The sequence below is a fragment of the Geotrypetes seraphini genome, chromosome 1 (genome assembly GCF_902459505.1).
Source record: "Geotrypetes seraphini chromosome 1, aGeoSer1.1, whole genome shotgun sequence".
In the NCBI taxonomy this organism is placed as follows: Eukaryota; Metazoa; Chordata; class Amphibia; order Gymnophiona; family Dermophiidae; genus Geotrypetes; species Geotrypetes seraphini.
The window spans coordinates 216,541,844-216,569,621 of NC_047084.1; the positions used below are offsets into that span (position 1 = coordinate 216,541,844).

At 40.9% G+C, this 27,778-nt stretch overlaps 1 protein-coding gene across 1 annotated transcript in view; it reads left to right on the top strand.

Moving 5' to 3' along the window:
* The window catches only part of CORIN (corin, serine peptidase), a 280,593-nt gene extending 254,853 nt beyond the window's left edge, over positions 1-25,740 (top strand). The window contains exons 19-22 of the mRNA XM_033946076.1: positions 14,514-14,688; positions 15,245-15,516; positions 17,899-18,032; positions 22,244-25,740. Coding sequence (XP_033801967.1) covers positions 14,514-14,688; positions 15,245-15,516; positions 17,899-18,032; positions 22,244-22,426 — 764 coding nt within the window. The 3' untranslated portion in view covers positions 22,427-25,740. The remainder of the gene's footprint in view (positions 1-14,513; positions 14,689-15,244; positions 15,517-17,898; positions 18,033-22,243) is intronic.
* The last annotated feature ends 2,038 nt before the right edge of the window (positions 25,741-27,778 follow it).

A 27,778-nucleotide genomic window follows, 5' to 3' on the forward strand; every position in this document is an offset into this window, starting at 1 on the left:
GTAACCTCTCTCCTAATGCAGTTTTTACGAAACATGATCATATTGAGGGAGGTTGTCTGTTACAATTAAAACTAAGTGCTTTTTTGACATCTGAAGACTAAATAAGCTTAAAAAGGGAAAAGATATTAAAATGGACCCATGACAATTGGGAGTTGAGACATTGCCATTTGAAACTATAGGCAAATTAACCCATTATCTGATGACCCAATCAAAAATAATTACAATTCTGTTTACTAATACTGCCATTAATTGTTTCTATAGCACTACCAGACGCATGCAGCGCTGCACAGTCACAAAGAAGAAGAAAACAGTCCCTGCTCAAAAGAGCTTACAATCTAAACAAGCAAGACAGACAAACAGGATGTCATGGATACAGTTAAGGGGAACGGTTAATCAGAAGGCTTGGGTGGAGGGCAGAGGAATAGGGCTAAAAATTGAAAGCTATATCAAAAAGGTGAGCTTTCAGTCTGCTTATAAACAAGGGAAGGGAAGGGGCTTGATGGACAAACTCGGGTAATTTATTCCAGGCATAGGGGGCAGCTATATGAAAGGAATAAAGTCTGGAATTGGCAGTGGAGGAGAAGAGTAATGCAGGAGTGACTTATCTGAGGAACGGAGTTCTCTGGGAAGTGTATAAGGCGAGAGAAGCGAGGAGAGATATTGAGGGGCAGCAGAATGAACACATTTGTAGGTCAGCAATAAGATCTTGAACTGTCTAGAGGTTTATGATTCCTATATTGTGTATTCCTTCTTTAATTCACATGTAACAATGGTTAGAGCTACAGCCTTAGCACCCTGAGATTGTGGCTATAAGTGGTATATAAATACATAAATAAACTCAGAAAATACAGCAGAAGACGTTTGAGGCTACCAAGTTTCTCACATTTGGAACAATCTGCCGATACAACTAAGACAACCCACCACATATCTTGACTTCAGTAAGAAACTAAAGACATACCTCTTCTCCCTATAACCACTCTATTATCTTCATCCCTTCCTCCTTAAACCACCTCCCACTCTGATAATGTAACTTCCAAATCTTGATCTAATTCTTTTTGTAAACCGCATAGATTCCTTGCAGAGAATTGCGGTATTTAGATACTATAGTGTATTGTATTGTTGTTTGTACCTACAAATTGAAAGAGATTACTTAAATGCATATAAAATCACAATCTCTCTCGGCCAGTTGTGGGACCAAGACCATAGAAGTCTACCCCGCATTGGTTTTATTTCCCAATTACTGAAGTTCCCATTGAAGCATGTTCCAGCCTTGATCCTAATCTGATTTTGCCATTTAAGGGGACCCAGATCATAATAGAAAGCTGCCCAACATTGGTCTTAATTGCCTATCTCTAAAGCAGCTGCTAACGCTCACTCCAGCTATGAAGTCATTTAAACTTTGTTTTGAGTAGATTCCATCTTTCTTTTCTATATGTGCTTCAGCAGGGTTGTTTGTACAGGCCCAACAAAAAAAGTGTTTGACACCATTCTAGATAATGGGGGGGGGGGGGGGAGGGAGGAAGGGAAAGGAAAAAGGTTGGAAAGATACCAAAGACAGAAGCACTATCGGGAGACGTTATGTCAGGCATACATGCTTGGAGCGTAATCTTTGAAACTAGTTGCAAGTTGATCAGCAGAGAGTGATAAATTGGGACTGAGAAGAGGAAGAGGTCATATGCACATGAGACTTGTACAGTCTTGAGGGATTAAGATCCTTATGGATAGGAGAAGAGAAATATGAAATGCTCTGCTTGTAAGCAGCAGATAATTACATAAACTTCATCTGGTGAGATAGAGACTGAAACTTGCATCAATGCCTTCAGGCTGGGAGTTGTTTCATGAGGCGTAAGCCAGTATGAATCCAACAGCGTGTCAGATTTTAAGAGAAAATGGGATATTCACATGGGATCAATAGGGGAGTAAAAGTCAGGGAGTGGGTCATTGCTATGGGCAGACTCGATGGGCTATAGCCCTTTTCTGCCATCAATTTCTATGTTTCTATGTTTCTAATCTAGGGATATTAATGACTGGAATGGAACTAGACAGAGGAATACAGCGTCATCCTAAAGTAAAATACAGAATAGTGTTCTGCCACCATTGCATGAGGCAGTTTGTGCTTCTGTGTATGATACATTATATATTTATATGTATATTTATTAAGCTATCCCCCCTCTTTTACTAAGGTGCACTATGCTTTTTAGCGCATGGTAAATATTAGCACGTGCTAAACACGCGCTAAATGCTAACCCGTGCATGTTATTCTATGGATGCATTGGCGGTTAGCACATGCATTGATCTAGCGTGCGCTAAATGCATGTAAAAACGCTTAGCGCACCTTAATAAAAGAGAGGCTCTGTATTTGAATCAGATTCCTGCATTTCTGTGGTCCTCTGTGATTAGCCCTCGTGAACATCTACATTTTGCTCTCAATACCTTTTGGAGCATTTGTAGTTACTGTTTGCCTCGGGACATAATTACATTACATTACGTACATTACATTAGGGATTTCTATTCCGCCTGTGCCTTGCGGTTCTAGGCGGATTACATTATAGAAGATATCTGGGCAATTCCAGTAGAATTACATTTCAGGATAGGAGTATATTACAGTAACAGTAAAGAGTTAAGATACTGCAAGTTCACAGAAGATAATACTTATCACAGACGTTATTACATATAACAGAAGATAATGCATTTTGCAGAGGTAATACATGGCAACTCGATTGTTTAAATCGGGTGTAATGTAGAAGAGTTACAGTACATTTTAGGTCACAGACAAAGAGATAGTATAGATGGGTGTTTCCGAAGTCGTTGGTTGGGAACTCATTGGGTGGTGGTTAGAATGATGGGAGATATTTTTTGAACAGTAGTGTTTTTATTTCTTTGCGGAACTCTTTTATGTCTGTTGTTTTGGTCAGTAATTTTGAGATGTCAGAGTCTATTTTAGCTGCCTGTGTCCCCAGGAGGTTGTCGTAGAGTTTCTTACGACAAGTACCGTTGAGTGGTGGATAGGTGAAAAGGTTCTGTGTTCTCCTTCTTCTTGGTGCAGAATCACCTCCCCCCACCAACCTCTCTCTGATTGCTATCTTGAGGAGAGAGATGGAAGCTGTGCCCCTAGGTTGTGGATCCAGCGTATTGAGAGACTTCAATTTCTCCATGCTGAGGTAGTAAACAGCTGCTTGCTTTTTCCTCTCAGGGTAGCAGTTCATAATGAATTTTTACCTGTGCAGCTAGGCCGTTACCTTTATGGTTGCTATGGTACTGTTAATGCTGTGTTTCAATATTTCACCGACAGTTTCTCCTTTCTGGGAGAGGGGGCTGTTCACAGATTCACTCTGTATGTACAGAACCCTAATCCGTCCTAACATAGCTGTATGTTTCATTAATTGTATTGAATATAGAATGGGACTGACATAACTGTATCTTGTCATTAATTGTATTGAATATAGAATGGGACTGAGGACTGGAGTCAATTCTTGGTATCAAGCAGCCTCACGTTTAAGTCTCCAGATGTACAGGGTCAAAATTAATGTCTTGTAGAAACTAAGAAGAAATAGTATTCCAAGAAGTGACCTGATCCATTAAAGAAAGATTATCAAAGCATTTAGCGCGTGTTTAGAACGTGCTAATATTTACCATGCGCTAAAGAGCATAGTGCACCTTAGTAAAAGAGGAAAAAGAGTATAATGGAAAACAAAGGTACCGATATCTTCCTAAATGTTTATACCAGCGCCTCTCCTCCTCCTTGGCATCTCGTGGCACACCTGGAATCTCGGACTGTTTTCTTACTCTTTGTGACTCTGTACAGCGCTGTGTATGTCTGGTAGTGGTGTGTCTGTGTGTATGTCTCTGTATGTCTGGTAGTGGTAGTAGAAATAATTAATAGTAGTAGTAGAAGATGCAGAAGCCAAAATCTCCCCCTCCTCCCCCCCAAAAAAGGAAATGAGTGAGTGATCTGTCCAGGGTAGAGGTAATGTGCGTTGAGCAGGAGAAACAGAGAATGTGGAAGTAATGAGAAGATCTACTATAAAATCTGCAAGATGGGTGGGAAAAGTCAGATATTGATGGAAATCAGAATCTGCTAGAAATGAGAGGAAGCCCTGAGTCAAAACATTTTGTGAACAGTACGTGTGAAGGTTAAAATCACCTACAATAAGGTGCTGATTATTTTATTTCCTACTACTACTAATCATTTCTATAGCATTGCTAGACATATGCAGTGCTGTAATTAAAACATTCAAAGGACAGTCCCTGCTCAGTAGAGCTTACAAACAGGACAAGTTTCTCAGGCATGGGTATTTTTCAAGTGAATGGGGTAGGAGTTAAAAGCAATCTCAAAAAGGTGGGCTTTTAGACTGGGTTTGAATACTGGCAGAAACAAAGCTTGTTGTACTGACTCAGGCAGTCTGTTCCAGGCATATGGTGCAGCAAGAGAGAAGAAATGTAGCCTGGAGTTGTCAGTAGAGGAAAAGGGTACAGATAAGAGATACTTGCCCAATGAACGGAGTTTCCAGAAAGGAGTATTTAGAGAGAATGCACTTGTAAAAGGAGTTTGAACTGTGTAGGGAGCCAGTGAAATGACTTGAGGAGAGGGGTAACGTGGGCAAGGCAACTCTGGTAGCATATAAGTTGTACAGCAGAATTTAGAATGAATTGAAGGGGAGAGCGATGGAAATGTAGACCTGTGAGAAGCAAGTTGTCTAGGCAAGAGGTGATAAGGGTTTGTATAAGAGTTTTGGTAGTGTGCTCAAAGAGGAAGGGTCAGATTTTGGAGATATTATAGAGAAAGAAATGACAGGTTTTAGCAGTCTGTTGGTTTTGTGCAGAGAAGGAGAGAGAGGAGTCAAAGATGACCCCCAAAGTTGTGAACTGACAAAACAGGGAAGATGAGAGTGGGGGAGAGGAGAGGTAGGTTTAGGTGGAAGGATAAGTAGCTTATTCTTGGTCATGTTCAGTTTTAAGTGGAGGCAGGGCATCCTGGCAGCAATGTTGGACAGGCAAGCTGAGACTCGGGCCTCAGACCTGGATTTCTGTAGAGATTTCTAGTGTAGAAAGATAGATTAGAGAGTTGTCAGCATAGAAGTGATATTGAAAACCATGGGAGGAGATGAGAGCACCAAGGGGATGAGTATAGATGGAGAAAAGAAGAAAGCCCAGGACAGAGCCCTGGGATATCCCGACTGATAGTGGGATAGCAGTGGAGTTGGATCAACCATTGCATACATTAAAGGTATGATGTGAGAGATAAGAAGATAACCAAGAGAGAACAAAGTCCTGAAATCCAAGTGAGGCCAGGGTATCAAGGAGAAGGTGTTGATCTTCACTGTTAAAAGCAGCAGATAGATCGAGAAGAATGAGGATAGAATAGAGGTCTTTGGATCTGGCCAAAAACAGGTAATTGGAGACTGTAGTGAGGGCAGTTTCCGTAGAGTGCAGGGGGAAAAAGCCTGATTGGAGTGGGTTAAGAATAGCTAGGGTGACAGAAAATCAAGGCAACAGCAGTGAACAGTGCATTCAAGTAGCTCGGATAAGAAGAAGAGGAGGGAGATGGGGCGATAGCTGGAAGGGCAGGTAGGGTCCAGTGAAGTTTTTATGAGGAGTGGTGTAATTATAGCATATTTAAAGATATCGGGGTCAGTTGTAATGGAAAGTGATAGACTGAGGATGTGACAGAATGGAAGTGGTGACAGTAGGAGAGATAGTGCTGAGTTGAAGGGTAGGAATTGGATCAGAGGAGGAGGGTTGATAGAGTGGGCTGGGAGAAGAGGAGCTGGAGGTGGCTTGGTTGAGAACTCAAGGTTAATCTTGTTAACCTTGCCATGGAAGTACTCAGTCATAGTCTGGGGGGAAAGAGATGGAGATGTTGGAGGTGAGGGGACTTTGAGTAGTGAATTCAATGTGGCAAAGAGACAGTGAGTGGTCAAATGGGTATAGTATTCTTGTTTGGCAAGAATAAGTGAAAGAGCAGACTGGAATGAGATCAAGAAGAATTTGAAGTGTATGAAGTTAGCATGAGTGCAGAATTTGAACCAAAGACATTCAGCAGTCCTGGCACAGGAGTGTTAAGTAGCGGATTTTAGAGGTCAGCCAAGGCTGGAGTTTGACATGCCTTACAGAACATGGGGTGGGGGGAGCGAAGGTATGCAGAGCATAGGACAGAATAGAATTATAGGAGGAAATAGTCTCATTTACACACTTGAAAGGAGGGGTGAGACAGCAGTGGACAGAGTACAAGGGTCAATAGCCTCATGATTCCTGGTGGAGATTGACTGGATCTGGGGGAAGGTGATGAATTGTGAAAGTTATCAGATGATGGTTAGAGATAGGAAGAACTGTGGTGGAGATGTTTGTGATAGAACAGTTGGAGAAGAAGACAAGATCAAGGCAGTGGTCATTCTGGTGCGTAGGGATGGTGGAGCATGGCTGAAGATTGAATGAGGATGTTAAGGCTCCCCCTCCTGCCTTCCGGCCGCCACGGTCCACCCGGGTGGAAAAAGAAAGTTGCGCATCAATGGTGACAGACCACAGCAGGTGAAAAGCAGGAGGGGAAGCCATGTACAACACTGCCGAATCGCTGAGGCCAGCAGACTCCTCAGCTTGGCAGTGACATCGGACCGACACCAGAGGGAAAGGCAAGATGGCCTGTTAGGAGAGAGGGATTGGCGCTGGAGGGAAATGCAAGCTGGGCTGTGAGGAGAGAGGGATCGGCACTGGAAGGAAAGGCATGCTGGGTTGTGAAAAGAGCGAGATGAAGTAAGAGAGGTTGGACACGGGGTAGTGTGGAGAAAGAGGGAAAAAGATACTTGAAGGGAGAACCGTTGAGAAGAGAAAGAGAGAAATGGTGGACTTGGGAGGAGGGAGGGAGGCAGACAGGGGGATAGATGGGATGGGGTAGTTGGGAAGAGAAAGGGAGAGAAGTTGGATATGGAGATGGAAAATTGATAGATAGCTGAAAATTTAAAAAGAAGAGGGATAATAAAGAGGGTGAAATTTGAGTGGACAGAGGCAGAAAATTAAAAAGGAGAAAAGTAGAAAGGGAGAAATCAGTATTTTGGAGATGGGGAATGGAGCAAGAGAGAAAAGGAGAAAAAAAATGGACAGCAGACTCTGGAAAGAGAATTAGAAGATAGACAAAATCAGAAAGAGAAACTGGGACTAAAAGCAAAATGACCAGACAACAAAAGGTAGAAAAAATAATTTTATTTTCTATTTTGTGATTACAATATGTCAGATTTGAAATGTGTATCCTGCCAGATCTGGTGTTAGACAGCAAGTGTGAACTAGGACCTAAAAGAGAGGAAAAGTCCTTTTTATTTATTTTGTAGCTGGTGTTGGAGAGGTTGTATCCCTATACTTCGACTAAGACTAACCCCCCTCCTTTGCTGGTGCACAGCGTGGGTTTTGGTGGCAGCGACAATTGATCCGACGCTCACAGAAGCAGACGTCGATGCTAGGGCCCACGCTGTGCGTCAGCAAAAGAGGGGGTAAGTATCTTAATAAAAAATCCGGCCCGTGACTAAGCCTGTGTTTTAGATTTCGGCCCCTTATGTGATTTGAGTTTGACCCCACTTCTTTAGGGCCCCTTTAACTGAAGGGCATTAAACAGTTAACATGGGAACCAGAGAGTGGCCTGTGTCCCAAGTCCAACAGCTCCCTCCTTTCCATTCATTATCCCATTGTCCTATTATGAATTGTAGTTCCTTCTAACACCTACTCTTATTACCCTTTTCAACCCTGTTATATTTCTCTCTTAACTATTGTAATTATAATTATGTGCGTAAACTGCTCAGAAGCCATGCAATGGATGGGCATATCAAAAATAAATAAACTTGGAATTAGCAAATGGAAAATTAGCACAAGCTAATAACCATATTAACTGGCATATGTGGAATATAGCAAGAAATGGGCAGGGACTGAGGGTCGATGTAGAAAGCCATGCACTGATGGCTGAGTGTGCAGCTTCTACTCCGAGATTAGTGAGAAAATAATAATAATAATAACTTTATTTTTGTATACCGCCATACCCAAGGAGTTCTAGGCGGTTTACATTAGATTAACAAAAAATTACAAGTGGTTTAAAAACAATTGAACAATATTAGAGGCAAGCAATAAATAATACGTGGTTCGAAAACAATTGAACAATATTTGGAGCAAGGAGGTAGAATGAAGTTAGGAGAAGAGAGGGGGGTAGGTTAGGGGGGGAGGGGGTGGGTAGGTTGGGAAAGGAGGTGGAAGGGGGGAGGAGGAGATTGTTGTTCATTGGAGAGGGGTGTTATTCCACGGCAATGCAGTAAGCTAATGAGATGCAACTTCAAAGCACCCAGAGCTTGTGTGCTAATCGGGGAAAGCCCGGTAGACGCACGGGCACAAAGGTTCTGTAGCAAGGCTACATGTCTGTAGAAGACAAAAGTGTTAGCACATACCTGCACATTAAACATTAGCTTTTCACAGTACAGTTCATTCACAGATGTGTGCTGGCACATTTGTTTTCTTCAGAAGGGCATACGGTGAAGCCGCCGTTACCTCTGTGCAAAGCTGTTACTTCAGTTGCAAGTACTTGTTATTATCACAGGAAAAAAGGAAAAACTGGCAGCAAGTCTTAAATACTGACAGTAAGTCTTAAATACTGACATTAAATCCTCTCATCCTCAGATTCGGCAGCAAATTTATTGGGCCGAGCGCACGTTTAAATCCCGTTTACTTCTGTGCATTGTGGTAGAATACCTAATGGACTTGTTACCATTCACTTTACTATGCTGTGTGCTCATGTGTACTGTGCAAGCTAACTGCTGTGGCAAATCCCTTCCTGTATTGTGTGGCCAGTCATACACATATACACTTCGCAGTAACTGTGCGCTTTTTGCTCACGATAGCTTTCTGCATTAGCCCGTGAGTGGGAATAGCACCTTACACTTAATATGAGGTTCAGGACTGCATATTAAATATTAATGCAATGAATAATAGAATGTTTAAAGTATCTGAGTTATAATGCAATGAATGCACAATGGGTCTGATTCTACAGATAGTGCCAAAAAAATCGTACCAACTAGAATGGCACTTAGGGCTCCTTTTACTAAGGTGCGCTAGCGGTTTTAGTGCACGCTTAGCGCATGCTACAATACAGCACATGCTAAACGCTAACGCCTCCATAGAGCTTGTGTTAAAAATGCTAGCACACCTTAGTAAAAGGAGCCGTTAGTGTGATCCTATAAAAGGCACACACCATATATAGAATCATGCACCCACTGAACACATCAACCTTATGGAACAAATAGAATTTTATTATAAGCAAAAATAACATAAAATCATATCATATATGTAAAACCAAGACTTATAAAAAGTCCAAGTCTTGTGAATTTTGTGGGCCCAACACAGTCCGTGTTTCAGCTTCTGTGGAAAAGCCTTCTTCAGGGGTCAGCCTAGGTTTGAAAAACATATACAGAAATATGAACAACATATACAAGCCATATAAAGTAAATAAAATATATGTATCAATAAAACAAACATAGCCAATGTCAAGATAAGAACTTGACCATACATGTTAATAAAAATCAAAGAGAAATATATACACTTAAAAGATATTAACACAATGGTATTAACACAATACCTAAAGAGGCTGATATAAAACATAAATGCAATAAATATCTCCAAGAGATTGATAAGGAACCATAAAACCCTTTATATTAAATAAAAAGCATAGACTAAAGAGCATACATAGAAAGAGCCATGAGATACTACTATAGATCATAAGTGAGACCATGCTTATTAAATAAAAACAGGATACACATGAAAGTTTGAATACAAAAAAATCAAAGAAGCCCAGACAAAAAGGAATAAACTAAAGATGCACGTGTATAAAGTTGAAGCACTGAAAAAAACATAAAAACCAAACATACCCAGTAGAGGGCACTCAATGAAAAAACTCTTCAAATGTCAAGGCTAAAACAATAAAACAAAACAGAATATGAAAATAAAAAATAAAGATAGCTTAAAAATGTAACATAAAAAGACACCTCTCTAAGAGAATATAAGTGCAAAAAGAGTACCGTAAAGATTGGATGGAAGAGGGCATATAAACTGTGAATGAAAGAAAAAGAATATATGTATAAAAATATCAGAAAGCTGTAGCCAAGACCTTAAATCCAACTTGGCTCTGGAAAAACAGGCTGCTAAAACTTTAAAGAGCTCATATATAGAATTTGGGGATGTGAGGTTTTTTTTTTGTCTCTGTGTTAATTGTTTATGCAAAGATGCTGGTTATGGTCCCAACATGAGGTGACTGCAAAATTGTATGTTAGTCACAAAAGAGGGCTTTAAAGTTCTTATGAGTTAGTTACTGCTGAATTTCTCTCAGCTAATTTGCCAACTTACAGACAGCTTAATTCTTCAGTCTTTGCACTGGCTATTCAGTGAAGTAGGTGATTAAAGGCCCTTTAAAGTTTAACAGGGAAATGCACCAGTGATGATTAGAGGAGTTAGTGAAAGTTTATGCTCCAGCCCATTCTCTATATTCTTCACGGGATTGCAGACTAATTATTACTTTGCAGAAGATTATGTGGTTACAGACCACATTAAACAAGGATTATATCCAGGTACACTAGATAGAGTATGAGCCCACTGGGACAGATAAGGAAATATGATAAAGTGCCTCAATGTAAACCACTTATGATATAAGTTTTTATTATTTATTCAATTTTCTATACCATTCTCTCAGGGGAGCTAAGAACAGTTTACATGCATTTATTCAGGTACTCAAGCAGTTTTCCCTCTATCTAACGTACCTGGAGCAATGGGGAGATTAAGTGACTTGCCCAGGGTCACAAGGAGCAGCGTGAGTTTGAACCCACTGCGCCACACTCTCCCCCAAAGTGGTATATAAATAAGTAAAATGAAATGAAATGAAATTACCTCAGAAAAACAGTAGTTAACAGACCACACCAATCATAAAAACCTCCATCCTGTGCATTTAATTATTCTCTCAGCTTTTCTTTTTTGTATATTTCTTTAAAATGCTATTTACCTCCTATTGACAGAAAAAATATTTTTAAACTACAGCATAACTGAACAGGATAACACTTAATGGAGCTTCCCGTTTCACTGTTTTGCTTCTTCAGGAGTTGCTTTTTCAGGTGCCCTGGATGCATTACCAGCTGTCTCTTTATGAACCAACATTCTGGTTCAAGAGAAAAATAATTAAGTTGAGAGAACAATTAAATGCAAAAGACAGGAGATTTTTATGACTGGTCTTTGACCTGGGGGCTGCCGCGTGAGCGGACTGCTGGGCGCAATGGACCACTGGTTTGACCTAGCAGCGGCAAGTCTTATGTTCTTATGCTCTAAGACACAGGTGTCGAAGTCGGTCCTCGAGGGCCGCAATCCAGTCGGGTTTTCAGAATTTCCCCAATGAATATGCATTGAAAGCAGTGCATGCACATAGATCTCATGCATATTCATTGGGGAAATCTTGAAAACCCGACTGGATTGCGGCCCTCGAGGACTTCAACACCCCTGCTCTAAGATATAAACAGCCTAGGGTTATTTATTGAGCTCTTGAAGTCTTTTCCTCTAAACAACAGTATGTCTTTCTCATGAGAAGAGTGAAAGGCTAATTCAAGACTTTATATGGAGTATTGTATTACAATGATAAATGGCCATATTTAATGATGTGCCCTCTGTTTTTCCACTCCCGTTTTATCTGTTCTGAATTTTAATGCAGAGATGTGGCCTATAATTAATCCTCAAAATAAGAGAACCAGCTCTTAGCATAGAGGGTGCCTTGTATTCATTGTTTGATGTAACATTAAACTATTATTTTATGCAGTCCTTACTATTAATCACCTTAGGACTGGGTGACCTACGGTAAAAATATAACTGCTAAAATCACAGCAAAGTGTGTCTGTGAATGTTCAGTTCTGCAGGAATTTTGGCAGTGAAAGCTTTATCCTTTAGATAAAGGTTAAGAAGGGGGGGGGGGGGGTAGTGAAGAGAGTGAGAGCGATCAGCAGCAGTGGCGAGATTGATCTAGACAGATATATTAGGATTCTAATCCCCGTTATGCCTTTTCCTTGTGGTTTATGAGAATTTGCATCTGTTTTATCTCTTACATTTTTATTACTCCAATCTGTTAGAAACATCTGTGAACATCATTGGATAATTTTAACAATGGGCAGGTTAATATGTTTTATGCTGATTTATAGGTTAATAACAATGACTGTATACTGCTGCTTCTGAACGCTCCTTAGAAATAAAATGTTGTCGCTTAGGGAATATTGTCATGCTGTAGTAAGGATATATAAAAGTAATATAATGTATCCCCTTGTTCTTCCCTTCCATTTTTCTTACATTTATGAGAAAGTATAAAATGTTTTAGTTATATTGAGGTACATTGTACTACATGCTACATTCTCTATTACTTCACTAAATAATATAATCCAGGTTTTACAGTCCATTTTAAAGCACATTTTGCTTGAATGATATCACCTATGGGCAAACCTTGACCTGTCAGTTTGTCTGTCCATCCACATGCTTGGGGTTTAGTTCCAGAAGTGTATGAGCAGTAACAAACTAGTGGTGACCTGCAAAGGCAACTGTTAAAGGCCCAGAGGAGAAAAACGATCTGAACCTGTGGTGGTAGGTCACATTTTCACACACTTGTTCCAGTAGAAAGCACTGGCAAAGAACCAGTGAAAAGTGGCCGTGACCATGGCTATAACGATTGAAGAGCTGAAAGTGGTTTGCAGCGCACCCTCCACCAGCAGGTACTGAAGAGCTAATGGAAGGAGGTTTCTACTTCTCCATCAGCTAAAGACTCGGCGGCAGGGATGTTAACTAGGAAAACTTTTCAGTTTGTTTTTGGTTCATTTCATTTATTTGAAATCACGTCAGGCAAGAGGGCATCTGCACATGACCGATGAGAGCAGGCCGCAGGGGGGGGGGGGGGGGGAGGGAGGGCAGGGATGGGTAGAACTGGGCAGGCCTGAGGGGGAGGGGTCTAGGGGGTCTGGATTTTACTATCATAACCCAGCATTGGCGTGTCTTACATTTACACAGCCTCAGCTACACCAGCCAAACCTGGCTTAACAGCCTTCACATAAATGTGGCCGAGGCTTGAATAACTTACAGTTTTCTGCTATTTACAGGTGTATCTTTGAGCTCCATCCATGCTCTGCCCATGTATATGTCTTTTTGCATTTACCCACTATAACACATAAATGTACTCTTATAGAATAGCATTTAGGTTCTAGCGTCAGTGTTAATTTTCTTGCAAGAGCCAAGTAACCACAGGCACCTAGTTATAGAATTGTCCTTAATTGGAAGGAATTCAATTAACGGTGCCAAAACATACCCCCCTTTTTTTTTTTATTAATTCTTTATTCATTTTCAAAAATACATTAAGTATTAAATATATTCTATACCTTAAGTTGATAAATATAAGGGAAACAAATTCAAATTAATCTTTACAATACTTTGTCAATGGTTTCCACACATCCTGAAACTTCTTAAAATATCCCCGTTGTAATGCAATAAACCTTTCCATTTTATAGATTACAAAAGTGTAGCGTGGTTTTTAGCACCAGCCACAGCTCCTAGCGTGTTTTTGGGTGCCAGCCACAGCTCCTATGCTCATAGGAATTCTTTGAGCGTCGTTGCTTTTTACCACCATGACTGGCACTAAAAGCCGTGCTATGGTTTTGTAAAATGGGGTGGGGGGAAGGTGGGGGGGTGCTTAGGCACTGAAAAAATTTGGTGCTGGTTGCAATCTTATATAGAACTGTGCTTAGGTGCATATCCTGTGCTTAACTTTTGGGACTGCACTTATGTCTGCTCAATCCGGATATAAATACTGGCATCCAAGATGAGCACACTTAGGCCAAATTCTGTAATTCTGCATCCAACTTGTTTGGGGAATGCCCTGCCCCGCCCCAGGCCACAACCTCTTTTCAGATACTTGATAAAAAAAAGTTGGGCACCAGTCCTTATAGTGTGTAGCCAGGTATAAGTGCAACTTCTAATCAGAACCAATTAACTGTAATAATTGGTTGTTAGCACCCAATTATTGTTAGTTAAGAGCTTATTAATCAATTAAGTTGCGCACACATCTTGGGCTATGTTCCCTCTAAGCAGAGCATATGAGCAATTGCTCATACATTCTAGAAGCGTTGCTCACAGAATTTACATGGTCGCTCACAAAAATACTTACACATCTGGAAAATTTTGTTTTTTATCACTCGTTGCTCATACAAAAAGAAAAAAAAAAATTTTTTTTAGAAATTGTTGCTCACATTAGAGAAAATTTTCTCACACCTGGCCAATCTTTAGAGTGAGCTTTGATCATGGGGGAAATGTCCAAATCTCAGCATTGAGCTTTGAGTGTGATACTGTATAATTAAAAACATCTTTTTTTCCTATCCAATATCCTGTGAGTTAAAATAAAAAGTCAAAACTTATTCTGATTAATGTTTTAGGATATTTATTTCATAAAGCAGTCTCTGCACCTTCTCTGAAATCCTTTCTAGATTGTGGGCGCCGTCCTGCAGTTCGTATGAATAAAAGAATCCTTGGTGGCAGGACCAGTCGACCAGGCCGCTGGCCGTGGCAATGTTCACTACAAAGTGAGCCAAGCGGGCACATCTGTGGTTGCGTTCTAATCGGGAAGAAATGGGTCTTGACCGTGGCACACTGCTTTGAAGGGTAAGCCCAAATTAAGCATTTTCATTATTATTAATCACAGGAATAATTGCAGATTTGTGAGCTTTTATGATCAGAAATTCATAAGAATTATCCATATGAAATCACATTGGCCTTTTTTCTGATGGCAAAATGCAGCTACTACCGTATATGCCTGAATTTTCAAATTGCCTGCATTTTCATTTCCAGTCTTATCAATTTTCAAAGGGAAAATATGTAAGGAATTCTACTCTGAAAATTGCCACAAAGTATCTGCAAATATTTGCAGCTGCTTATTTTCTGGGTAGAATTTTGCTATATTAGTGCATATATAGATATGCAAATTTGATTTATATGCACACTTTCTTCTTCAGCCTAAACATGCCCTGAGAGCACATCTTCTTTCAAGAAAGCAGACTTTCAGACAAATTGAAGGAGAACTATTTTCAGACAACTGCTTAGTATACAAAAACATGCTTTGTACCCATGTAAATCATTTTTAAAATTTGCACGCATAGAATTGTACTCTTCCTTGAAGGACAGTGTTTATGAAAGGCTTATATTGTTATTTTCATTCTAGAAGAGAAAATGCCGCTGTGTGGAAAGTAGTATTTGGCATCAACAACTTGGATCATCCATCCGATTTCATGCAGACTCGTTTAGTAAAGAAGATTATCCTCCACCCTCGTTATAACAGAGCAGTGGTGGACTATGACATCAGCATAGTCAAACTGGATACTGACATCATTGTTACCAGTTATGTGAGGCCAATCTGTTTGCCCAGCAAGAAGCGCTTGGTTGAACCAGATACCTATTGCTACATCACAGGATGGGGCCACATGGGCAACAAAAGTAAGTAAATCTCTTGTTCTAAAACAGAACATTTTACAATCTGAATTCATCATTTAAAGCAGCATATCCAGGTGTGCTGAGAGGCACCAGCGCCGACTGACTGCTTACAGGATGTACCTCTCGCAGCCAGGGCAGGATTAATTCGTCAAGGGCCCCTAGGCATACAAGTACACTGGGCCCCCTGCCCCGCCCCACCCCACCATGTGCCCAGGCGGAAACAGGAAGCTGCGTCAGAGGGAAGCTTTGGGCAAGCAGCACCGCTTGCACAGTTACAGTTCCCATTGCCTTTCTTACCCGTGCTGTTTGCTTGTCTTACTTTCCGTCGATAGGGGGGGGGGGGGGCGCTTTGCTGATCAGGGGGGCCCGCGTTGCCAATCAATGCTGGAGGGGCCCATCGCCGTTTGGAAAAAACAATGTTGATGCCTTCCTTCATCGGGCCCCCCTGACCATTTCGGGCCCTAGGCACATGCCTACTTGGCCTATTGGTTAATCCTGCCCTGCTCGCAGCAAGAGGCATGTCCTATAGGCAGTCAGCTGGCACCGATGCCTCTCCTGCTCTCCGCACCTCTCCCTCTCCAGACCCCACCACCGCGGCGGCAATAGGAGTCTCAGGGCCACAGACGGAACATATCTGCGCATGCACAGATGCATGCGACATCATCACATCGACATCCGCACACTTCCGGATGCCCTCCTGCTGCAGTCCTGCATTTAGGGCTCCTTTTACTAAGCTGCAATAGCGTTTTTAGCGCACGCAGAATTTTAGCACGGGCTAAACCCATGCTACACGGCTAGAACCAATGCTAGCTCAATGCTGACATTAGCATCTAGCATGCGCGGCAATTCTGCATGCGCCAAAACTGCTGACGCAGCTGAGTAAAAGGAGCCCTTAGTGTGCTGCGGCTTTAAAAAGTTTGCAGCACACTGATTTAAAGGATGCTTTATAAAGTCACTCCCGCTACTAAAATAGAAGGTTTTAAAAAATTGTTTATCATTGTCCAAATTAATACACAAGATTCAAACCTTGTTAATTTTTTTTAATCTATGAAGCTGACTAAAAACAGTATTTATTTATTTGATTGGTTTTATATTCTGTCCTCCCCAACAAGCTCATAATGGGTTACAGATTAACATGCATAAATTAGTCAAGGCGGGTTACAGGTTGACATATATATATAGGGGTCCTTTTATTAAGGTGCGCTAACCAATTTAGCACGTTAAAGATTAATATGCGCTAAATGCTAAGGCATCCATTATATCCTATGGGCATCTTAGCATTTAGCACATGCTAATCTTTAGCGTGCGCTAAATTGGTTAGCGCACCTTAATAAAAGGACCCCATAATACAGTTCGATTATCCTAAAATAACATCTAGGGCTCCTTTTAAGAAGGTGCGCTAGGGCCTTAAAGCGCGGAATAGCGCACACTAAATTGCCACACAGGCTAGCCGCTACCACCTCCTTTTGAGCAGGCGGTAGATTTTCAGCTATAGCTATAGCGCGCGCTAATCCGGTGTGTGCGCTAAAAATGCTAACACGCCTTCATAAAAGGAGCTCCTAGTTGCTTTCCTAGGCAACATAGGTAATAAGACCAACACATGGGAACTATCCAGATGATAAAGTTGCAAAAATGTTCAAAGAAATAAAAAAAAGAAGAGGTGGTGAGGAGAGCTATATAACAGTCCTTCTCACTTCAAGCCATCCCTCTTCCACTAGTTGTTAGAGCAGGAGTAGAGGAGCAATTTAGGCCAGGATTCTCAAAAAAACACGTTAAAAAGTAACAGTCTGCTAACGCAGCTGTTCTGCAAGTGAATTTAAAAAAGGAAGTCATTCTAAAAAAATGCTCATGTAAATGAGGTTGGCGGAGAGTAGCAAAGACTCACTAAATTTGCATGTGCCCATCGCTGGTGAAAAAAACGCATGCGCAGAAAAAAACGTGAAAAAACTCCCAACCAAAACACAACAGCAGGAGAGATGTTGATTCTCTCCCGCTGCAAACAATGCCCCCTCTGCAGCAGGAGAGATGCCCACTCTTTCCCCCTGCCTCTGACACTCCCCCCCTTACCTCCATGTAGATGTCTGAGCAGAGGGATGCAGATTCCTTCCACCCTGCTGGCCCGCCGCTTCAAAATGGGCCTTCCCCTCCCCAGTGCATAGGAGAGGCCTTAGGTATCCGGGCCGGTCAGAGACTTAGGCCTCTTCCCGGTGCATCCGGGGAGGGGCTTGAGAATAATTGGCCTAGGTTGTATAACTTTCTCTTTTTTCCTTTCCTGGTTAATATAGAGAGGGAGAATAAATGTTTGAAATATTTGAGCACCTGTAGAAAAAACTCTTATCCCTGGGTACTGACAAGTTAGTTATATATATTATATCTTCATCGTAGTGCCATTTAAACTTCAAGAAGGGGAGGTTCGCATTATTTCACTGGAACAGTGCCAGTCATATTTTGATTTGAAAACTATCACCTCCAGGATGTTGTGTGCAGGCTATGAAGCTGGAACAGTTGATTCCTGTATGGTAAGTATCTTTACATAATAGTCTGCTTCAAATTTGTACTATATGATCTAACACAAAGCTAGACTCTGCAGTTCCACATACCGTACAGTTTACAGTACCATAAAATGCAATTTAAAATCTGAATACAAGCAATCTGTATTAGAAAAATGGAGACATGTAGATCACACCCCCACAGCTTACCAGGTTAGTGCGATGACACCCCCCTCCCCCCACTTGGCTTTTCAGTTATATTTGAAATTGGGTGTCAAACTAACTATACATTGTTCCTTTCTCTCAGCATGACCATGACTATTCTACAGGCCATTAGATTCTTAAGTATATTTTAGCATTTTAGATTATTAATGTATGTTGAGTGATAGAGTAGATGTACGAGGGTCAACTGAAAAGTTTCCGGCCTGATCGAGAAAGAGCAAGATCAGCATCACAGTTCTATAACTGCCTAAGAGATGGAGTTGACAAACATCTTTGGCTAGATTTTCAAGTCAGTCATGTCTAACTTTGTCTTGTCAACCTTTTGAAGTGAACTGCTCCACTTTATTAAAAAAGAAAAAAAATGGACAAAACTGAGTATTGCACCATGATAAAATTCCTTCCTTTGAAGAGAAAATTGTCTACCGAAATTAAATCAGTTAGATGCAGTGTATGGTGACGCATCTGCTTCATTTTCAATGGTGAAAGTGTGGGCTGCTGAATTTGAATGTGGTCGGACAAGCATGGTTGGTGAAGAGCACTCCAGACATCCAAATACAGCAACAATCCATGAAATGAAGTTGAAGTTCACTGAAACGTGATAGAAGATCGCCGATTGACCCTAAATGAGATAGCAGAGGCTGCTGGCATTTCATTAGAATATGTACACAATATCCTACATGAATATTTAGGCATGAGGAAGTTGAGTGCATGATAGGTACCATGTTTGCTAACCATTGACCAAAAATGAGTTCGATTGGATATTTTGAAAATGTGTTTTGAGCATTTTAAGTGCAGAGAATGACTTTTTGTGGTGTTTTGTGACTGTGGATGACACTATACTCTTTGAGACAAAACAACAATCCAAACAATGGTGACAGAGACTGTGTCTGAATTCAAGAAAGCCTGGGGTAGGAATGTGGGATCTCTTAGAGAGAGGAAGAGATAATGGTTACTGCGAGTGGGCAGACTGGATGGGCCATTTGGCCTTTATCTGCCATCATGGTTCTGTTACAAGAGATGAACCAACTTTGAAGAAAGCAAAAATGGCTCCGTCAGCTGGGAAGGTGAAAGTGACTGTCTTTTGGGATTGCCACAGGGCAATTTTTATTGACTATCTGGAAAAGGGCAAAACCATTAATGGCGGATACTATACTGGCTTATAACAATGTCTCAGTGCTGAAATAAAGATGAAACATTTTCATTTGGCCAAGAAGAAAGTTATTTTCCACCAGAACAATGCACTGGCTCAATACATCAACAATCGCAATGGCAAAATTGCATGAATTGCAGTTCAAACTAATTCCCCATACACTGTACACTCTGGATTTGGCCCTGTGCAAATTCTTTCTGCTTCTGAACCTAAAAAGAATGACTGGGAAGAAATTTTCTTCAGATTCTGTAGTCATAGATGGTGTAAATCAGGGGTGCCCACACTTTTTGGGCTTGCGAGCTAGTTTTAAGATGACCAAGTCAAAATGATCTACAAACAATAAAATTTTAAAAAAACACAACGCACACTGTATGCATAGAATTGTTAATTATCATTCCTATTCCGGGGTTTCAGTAACAACCATACAAAAATAGACAAATACCCACCCCCTCCCTTTTTACTAAACCACGATAGCAGTTTTTAGCGCAGAGAGCTGCGCTGAATGCCCAGCGCTGCTCTCGACGCTCATAGGCTCCCTGCGCTAAAAACCTCTATTACGGTTTAGTAAATGGGGACCATATTGTAAAATATAGAGAGCAGATATAAATTCAGACACATTTTGATCACTAAATTTAAAATAAAATCATTTTTCCTACCTTGTCTGGTGATTTCTTTAGTCTCTGGTTGCACTTTCTTCTTCTGACTGTGCATCCAATCTTTCTTCCCTTCTTTTAGCCTCCTGACCTCATTCCCTTCCCCCCCCCCCCCCCGTTTTCTTCTTCTCTCCCTGCCCTCTCTTTCTTTCTCTCTTCATGCCCCCTTTCTTTTTTTCTGTTTCTCTTCTTTCCTTCTGTCTCCCTGCCTGCCCTCTTTCTCCCTCCCTGCCCTCCCCCAAGCCACTGCCACTGCCATCGGATAACAGGCCCCCAAAGCCGCCGGCCAAGCTCTCCTTGCTTCGGGCCCACCAGCATTCCTCTCCCCGACGTCAATTTTGCCGTCAGAGAGGAAGTTCCGCTGGCCAGAACTTCTTCTCCGACGGCAGAATTGATGTCGGGGAGAGAAAGGCTGATCGGCCCAAGATCGACCTATTGGGAGAAATGCTGCTGGGTCCTGCTTTTGAGGAAACAGAAAGTAGGCAGGACCTGGCAGCAAGAAGAGCAAATTGCAAGCTTCACTGACCTGTCTCCCGCTTTAGCCCGCGAATGGGGCTCTAACATGTGCGTGCCGGCTTCCCTTCTCTCCCCCCCCCCCCGGACATAACTCGGTTTCAGAGGGAAGAGAAGGGAAGTCGGTACAAGCACACGTTTGCCCCGGAGCATAAATTCTCAAAGCTGTTTTTTTTTTTTTTAATGTTGAGCAGCGGAGGCAGCAGCAGAATTCAGGAGCAGGCCAGTCAGGAGGGGAAAAAAGAGAAGGGAAGAAGGGAACCCGCTCTGCGATCGACTGGGGTCACCTGAGCGAGCGACCTGTCGATCGCGATCGACGTGTTGGGCACCCCTGGTGTAAATAGTTATTTTTCCAGTTTATGTTTCATATTTTACCAAAGGCATGAAAGGTTTGGAAAAATGTTGAAGCAAATGTATTTAGCTAAAAGACCATATTGAAAAATAAATTTCATTTTCCGCAAAAAATGTTTTCTTGATTAGGCTGAAAACTTTTCAACTGATCCTTGTATTACATGAAGGATGCACTTTAGAAAAAGGTCTCTCCAAAAGTGCTGTCTTCTGAGGAAATTCTGAGAGCTTGTCATTGCTACATTTGCAAACCTGAAAGATATCCTCTCTCTCATTATTGGTATGCCTATTCCATTACAAGGAATGTCTTGTTTGGGTGTGTTCTTTAATTTTGCTGTTACTGGAATGTTGCCCTTGATGGTACACATTCTTTTTGCACTATTCACAAAGGGTGTGCCCTCTTTATGAAGAGAGCGCTCTCGGAAAGAGAGGGTATACGCTTTCCTGATGTGCATGCATCGTGTGCTTAAGTGTGCACTGTCAAGAAAGTGTGTACTCCTCCAAAAGAGAGAGCACTATTAACACACACAAATTTGGGTTTCTTTCTGCCATTTTGTGTAAAAAATGACATGGGGAAATTTTGCTAACATTTCCCGTGTCATTTCAAAAGAACGCACAATCTTAAAAGATGTTTATCTTGCTGCTCATAAGTTAAGAGGCTAGTGATAGAAACTCGTCCCCGTCTAACTATATTTAATCCTAAGCCACTACAGGACAATTCTGTAAGTGTCCACCTCCTCCATGCTATGAAAGCCTGTTTTATAAACACATCTGAGCATTCAGATTCTGTTGTAGAATACAATTGTAACCCAGCATCAGCATCCCTACATTTTAGGCCCCTGCAGTAAGAGCAACCATATACCTGGAGTAATTGTGGGCACCTATGTGCGACAACAGCATATGTAACTTATAGTAATCAGCGTGACTAGGTGGCAGCACCACTCATGGTCCTCCCTGCACAGGAGTGAACACACCCCTTGTATTTGAATGCTACCCTACTTAAGGGTGATCTTCATCACAATGCTAAAATGGACACGAGAGTATTTAAATGCTTCATATCCTAAATATAATAAAATGTTCATTCAGCTGAAATAGCACTTAGACGCTTTACCATTTGGGTGTATATGTGTACACTTTAACCTGTGAAAGTGCTGATATTTTAAACATTTACAGGGGCATAAGTGCAGAGCCCCAGTTACAGAATTGCCCCTTTTGTGTTTTGAGTACAGTATCTTTAAATAACTGTTCATTTAAATGTGTTTAATAAATTTCTGGTTTCACAGTAGGTAACATACGATTCATCTACACAAACCTAGGCATCACGGAATAACCACCATTATTTTCCTTTCTCCCAGGGAGATAGTGGAGGTCCTCTCGTCTGTGAGCAGCCTGGAGGCCGGTGGACACTCTTTGGCCTAACATCATGGGGATCCATCTGTTTTTCCAAGGTTTTGGGACCTGGAGTTTATAGCAACGTAGCTCATTTCGTGGAATGGATTGAAAGGCAAATCTACATCCACACCTTTCTACTAAACTAATGGTGTATCACATTGACAGAGAAAATGATAAAACATCTTGACACTAGAACTGTGAAGATTTGTTTTTGAAAGATTTTGAAAGTCTTTCACTATGATAAGCTACAGAAACAAAAGATGTTGCTGATCTTTGGTTACTCTTGTCTAAAAGTAATATTTTTTTGTAAAATTTGTTCACTTTTCCTTTCACAGTATTGTGCAAAGTTTCATGCATTGAATAATCTATCACAAGAAGTATTTCAAGCAGTTTAGTTTCTTTCCTAGTATCGTTTTGAAGAGAGAGCAAAGTGACAAATGCAGACTTAAATCGTCTTTGACTAAGGAAATCTATCCTCCGCCAGAGATTATAACTATTAGACTGGTCTATGAAAGAGCCAAGGAGCCTTTTCCTTTCATTTGTTGTAAGTACTATTTGCACTTGTTGAAATGCTTTCCTCTAAGACAGGGATTTATAATTCAGTCATATTCAGTCCAGATATTCTCCTTCTGGTTTGGCAGCGCTCTACTTTTACAGCAAAGTTCAAGGATTCGGTTTTATGTCAATTTCTCAGCATCCACATTTTGCTATTTTTTGATCCTATCGTATTATTTTGGACCCCTGAGGAAGGCGTGTTCATTGAAACACAGACCGTGTCGGGTCTTCCTCATTTGATTTTATGCTTATGTGGATTTTCCAATTGATTGAATAAAAACCTGCATCAAGAACAACTCTGAATATGCAGAATCTGCCATCTAAGAATGTGGGTTAGATTTAACGTTACTGTATAGACTGAAAAACAATACATATAATTAAGCTACCAGCTTCTGTTTGATATAATTTTTTGTATAAAGTCATCAAAATTAGAAATGTTTTCAAAGTCGTATATAGTACAGCTGATATTTGTATGTATATATTTGCACTATTTTTAATAGTCAAGGATTGCATTTCTTGTAGGATAAGAAAGGGATGGTGTTGCCCTTAGTTCTGAGATGACTATGAAGGATGATTTCACTCACCCCTAAGACCGAAGCAGAGTTCCCACAGTCGTCATTGGAATCCAGCTGGCCACCCCTTTTGAGACCTAGTTTATTTAAGAGTCAGCTTGGTTGCATTACTGCTAAGAGTGCAAGATATTAATGATCTAATCTTTACGCTTTCTCAGTCAGTAAGTCCTGCTAGATGAAATTAAGGGTCTCTTCTATTAAACTGCGCTAGCAGTTTTCTAGAGCAGGGAGCCGTGCTGAATGGCCTGCGCTGCTCCCAACGCTCATAGAGTTCCTATGAGCATCGGGAGCAGCGCGGGCCATTCAGCGTGGCTCTCTGCGCTAAAAACTGCTAGCGCAGTTTAATAGAAGAGGGGGTAAATCTCAAAGAGCCACATTCAGTTGTTTTCTTATCACACCTTTTAATTTTTTTTTTCAAAAGATCACGTGGCAGAGAGTTGGGCTTTTCTCATGAGATTTAGCAAATTTTCAAATTTTCTGTACTCAAGCTGAACAAAAACAAGCCGAATGAAGGCAGTTATATGTCATACACAATAGACTTAGGCCCTCTTTTACTAAGGTGCGCTAATCGATTTAGCGCGCGCCAAACGCTAACACGTGCATGTTAGTCAATGGACGCGTTAGCATTTAGCAGGCGCTAATTGGTTAGCACACCTTAGTAAAAGAGGGGGTTAGAGATTCACAATGTAATTATCAATTTGTTTCATAGTAAAGGGTTTCATCAGCTCTGCTCTACACACACAGCAAGATGCTCTTTCTTATGACGACATAGAAATTTCCTCATGTCCTGCTGTGGTTCCAGTTTAATGGTGGGGCTGTGGTGCCATGGCCTGTCTCATCTTGCAATCCCTCCGGATTTTTTCCTCTATTTTCACACCCTGTCCCCCAACTAACCAAGCCATTGCATTGACAATCCTCACGTAACCCACACTCTGTCCGTTATATACTCCCAGTGTAAAATCGAGACCTTTTTCCTAACTCTTTAGGAGCCATAAATGCTAGACCAAGGGAGTAGAAACCAAGGTCCAGAATCCAGCCCAGATTTCCAATATTTGATCTGATTACTTTATATACTGCTTACGCCATACCATTAAAGTGGATTACTAAAAACTAAAGCAATTACAATAAATACCTAAAACACTTAAAACAATCAATCAGTACAAATGCAGTAAAATTAAAACACAATTTTCCACCAATAAGTCATATTGTCAATAAGCAAAGCCATACCAAGCGATTATATTAATCAGTATAAAGTAAAATCAGCAAACAGTTCCCTGCCATATTTTACCGTTCAATTTCATAATGTTGCTGGAAGAGCTAAGTATCGTAGCTATTGAATCATCAAGCCCATCTTTCCTCATTATTGCAAGAAAATGTGAACAAGTACTTTACACCGAATTGGTGGTAAAAGACAAATAATGAGGGGGACTTAATAAAGTGAATTTTTACTCTATCGATGCGATGTTTAAAAACCTGTATTTATTGATTAAGTTAGACCAGGGGTTTCAACGCACACCCAGCCAATCAGGTAATCAGAGTACCCACCACGAATATGCATGAATGGATTTGCATACAGTGGAGGTGATGCATGCAAATTCATTACGGAGATCTTAAAAACCAGACTGATTTGTGTCCTGAGGACTTGGTTGAGAACCACTGAGTTAGACAAACAACATGCCACACCCTACAGGGGTCTCAAAGTCCCTCATTGAGGGCAGCAATCCAGTCAGGTTTTTGGGATTTCCCCAATGAATATGCATGAGATCTATGTGCATGCACTGCTTTCAATGCATATTCATTGGGGAAATCATGAAAACCTGACTGGATTGCGGCTCTCAAGGAGGGACTTTGAAATCCCAACACCTGCAACAAAGGCAGGTCTGTGTTCTTTTGTCTAGCAGCATTTGGTACATGAGATCCTTATCACGTGTACACAGGAAGAGACAGAAGCAGCCTAAATCCTCAGACTGGCCAAAAAAATCTATGGTAATTCGTTGTGATTGTCCCATTTTGATGAAGTGAGCTGTTGTATGTCATCACAAATGCCTTTAGGAAAGAAATATTTTACAACCGTGTTTGCGATAACATTCCATACAAAGAGAATAACTTTAATTTTATAAATGTATTTTTATACTGCTTTTCTATGTGTGTGTGTGAATATATGCTGGAACATTAAATCTTTGTAATCTTGTGAAATGAAGAGGAGGAGCTAAATGGTATACATGTCTAATAACTGTGATTACAGTAGATTCTGTACACATGCAATTCCCACGGATATATCTCCTCTGTCACATTTTCAAGGCTATCTATCATTAAAAATAAAACTGACCTACTCTGGTTGTGATTTCTAAGTCTGCAGATTTCATATACTGTATAAGCTCAAGATTCTGGGCTATAGAGTCTGATGCTTTTTGGCACGCCCTTGAGTTTAATGATGTCTGCTTTTGTACATTAAACATGAGTGAATACAGTGCTGTGGGCATAACCACAGGTTCCATGTGTGTTTCTTGATATGTGACTGGTCCAAGACACTAGAAGCAAATAAACTTATAACATTTGGATTTTAATTATTACTACTCACCTTTCAAAACTCAGTTCAATATGAGTTATAAACACGTACAACAGATTGCAGCAGTGGTGGGTTGGCCTAAGTGAGCTTTTTAATTTATCTACTCTCTCATTTTTCCCTAGTTTGTTTCAAGGGGGTTTCCAAAGCCATAATAAATAGTGAAGGACAGTAAAAACAATATATACCTAGTGCTACATTTTCACTTTATTTTTTAATTTTTTTACGCTTGTTACTTGATATTCAAATAGGCAACCGGAATGTTATTTCTTATTGTGTTTTATTCAAAATTTCAATAAAGTATCTTGGGGAAAAAAAATGAACATATTTCACAAACTTACAATTAAGAAAGGTAGTATTCAAAAGTTGAGAACCTAGGTACAAAAGAATACCAAGCCAAAATTCAGAGACAAGAGAGTAGTTATAATTTATAAGATAACATGAAATATAATAACACAAGCCAGGGGTAGGCAGTAGAATCAGATGGATTAAACCTGAACAGATTGGGTCAATTAAGAACAACTCTAAGTCAACGAACATAGGGGTATAGATTATGGGCTGGATTCTCTAAACAGCCTAAAAAGCCGCTGCCGATGTATATCAATCACATGACGGCACTATTTAAAGAATCACGCCTCTGGGAAAGAGGCTCCAGAAATGTAGACCAGGGTTTTCAAGGCCTACATTTTCAGTGCCTACCTTTGCCATGAAGTGTACCTACATAGGTACATAAGCAGAACATAAGAACATAAGCAGTGCCTCTGCTGGGTCAGACCAGAGGTCCATCGTGCCCAGCAGTCCGCTCACGCGGCGGCCCAACAGGTCCAAGACCTGTGCAGTAATCCTCTATCTATACCCCTCTATCCCTTTTTACAATAGAAAATTGTCCAATCCCGTCTTGAACCCCAATACTGTACTCTGTCCTATCACACCCTCTGGAAGCGCATTCCAGGTGTCCACCACACGTTGGGTGAAGAAAAACTTCCTAGCATTTGTTTTGAAGCTGTCCCCTTTCAACTTTTCTAAATGTCCTCTCGTCCTTGAGTTTTTTGAAAGTTTGAAGAACCTGTCCCTCTCCACTTTTTCTGTGCCCTTCCTGATCTTGTAGGCCTCTATCATATCCCCTCTAAGTCTCCTCTTTTCCAGGGAAAAGAGCCCATGTTCCTCTAATCTCTCAGCGTATGAAAGATTTTCCATACCTTTTATCAGACGTGTCACTCTCCTTTGTACCCTCTCGAGTATCGCCATAGCCTTCTTAAGGTACGACGACCAATATTGTACACAGTATTCCGGATGCGGACAAACCATCGCCCGATATAACGGCAGTATAACTTCTTTCGTTCTGGTTGTAATACCCTTCTTGATTATACCTAGCATTCTATTCGCTTTCATAGCGGCCGCTGCACACTGTGCCGCCAACTTCATTGACTTGTCCAACATTACGCACCTAACATCACTTCTGGTGTTAGCCACAGCTATAGCGACATTAGGTGCCAGTAAGCACCTCCGGAAACATGATTCCCATGACTTTTATTTAGGCACCGGTAGGTGCTTTAAATTTGCCATTTTAAATGGCGTTTCCCAATTAACTTAGGTGCCAGTAGGGCGCCTTTTATAGGATTTCTCTCTATGTGAAGGCTTGACACCAACATAGCATTTTCAGGCCCGATTCAAAGAAAAGAACAAGAGAAGGAAAAAAACTCTACAGGATTCAAAACTGCACCACTCATAGGACCAGGAAAAAAACAGGATGCTAAGGGATATTTCAATTTGCTCAATGAATTTTCTGCTTATTAGTATAGCAC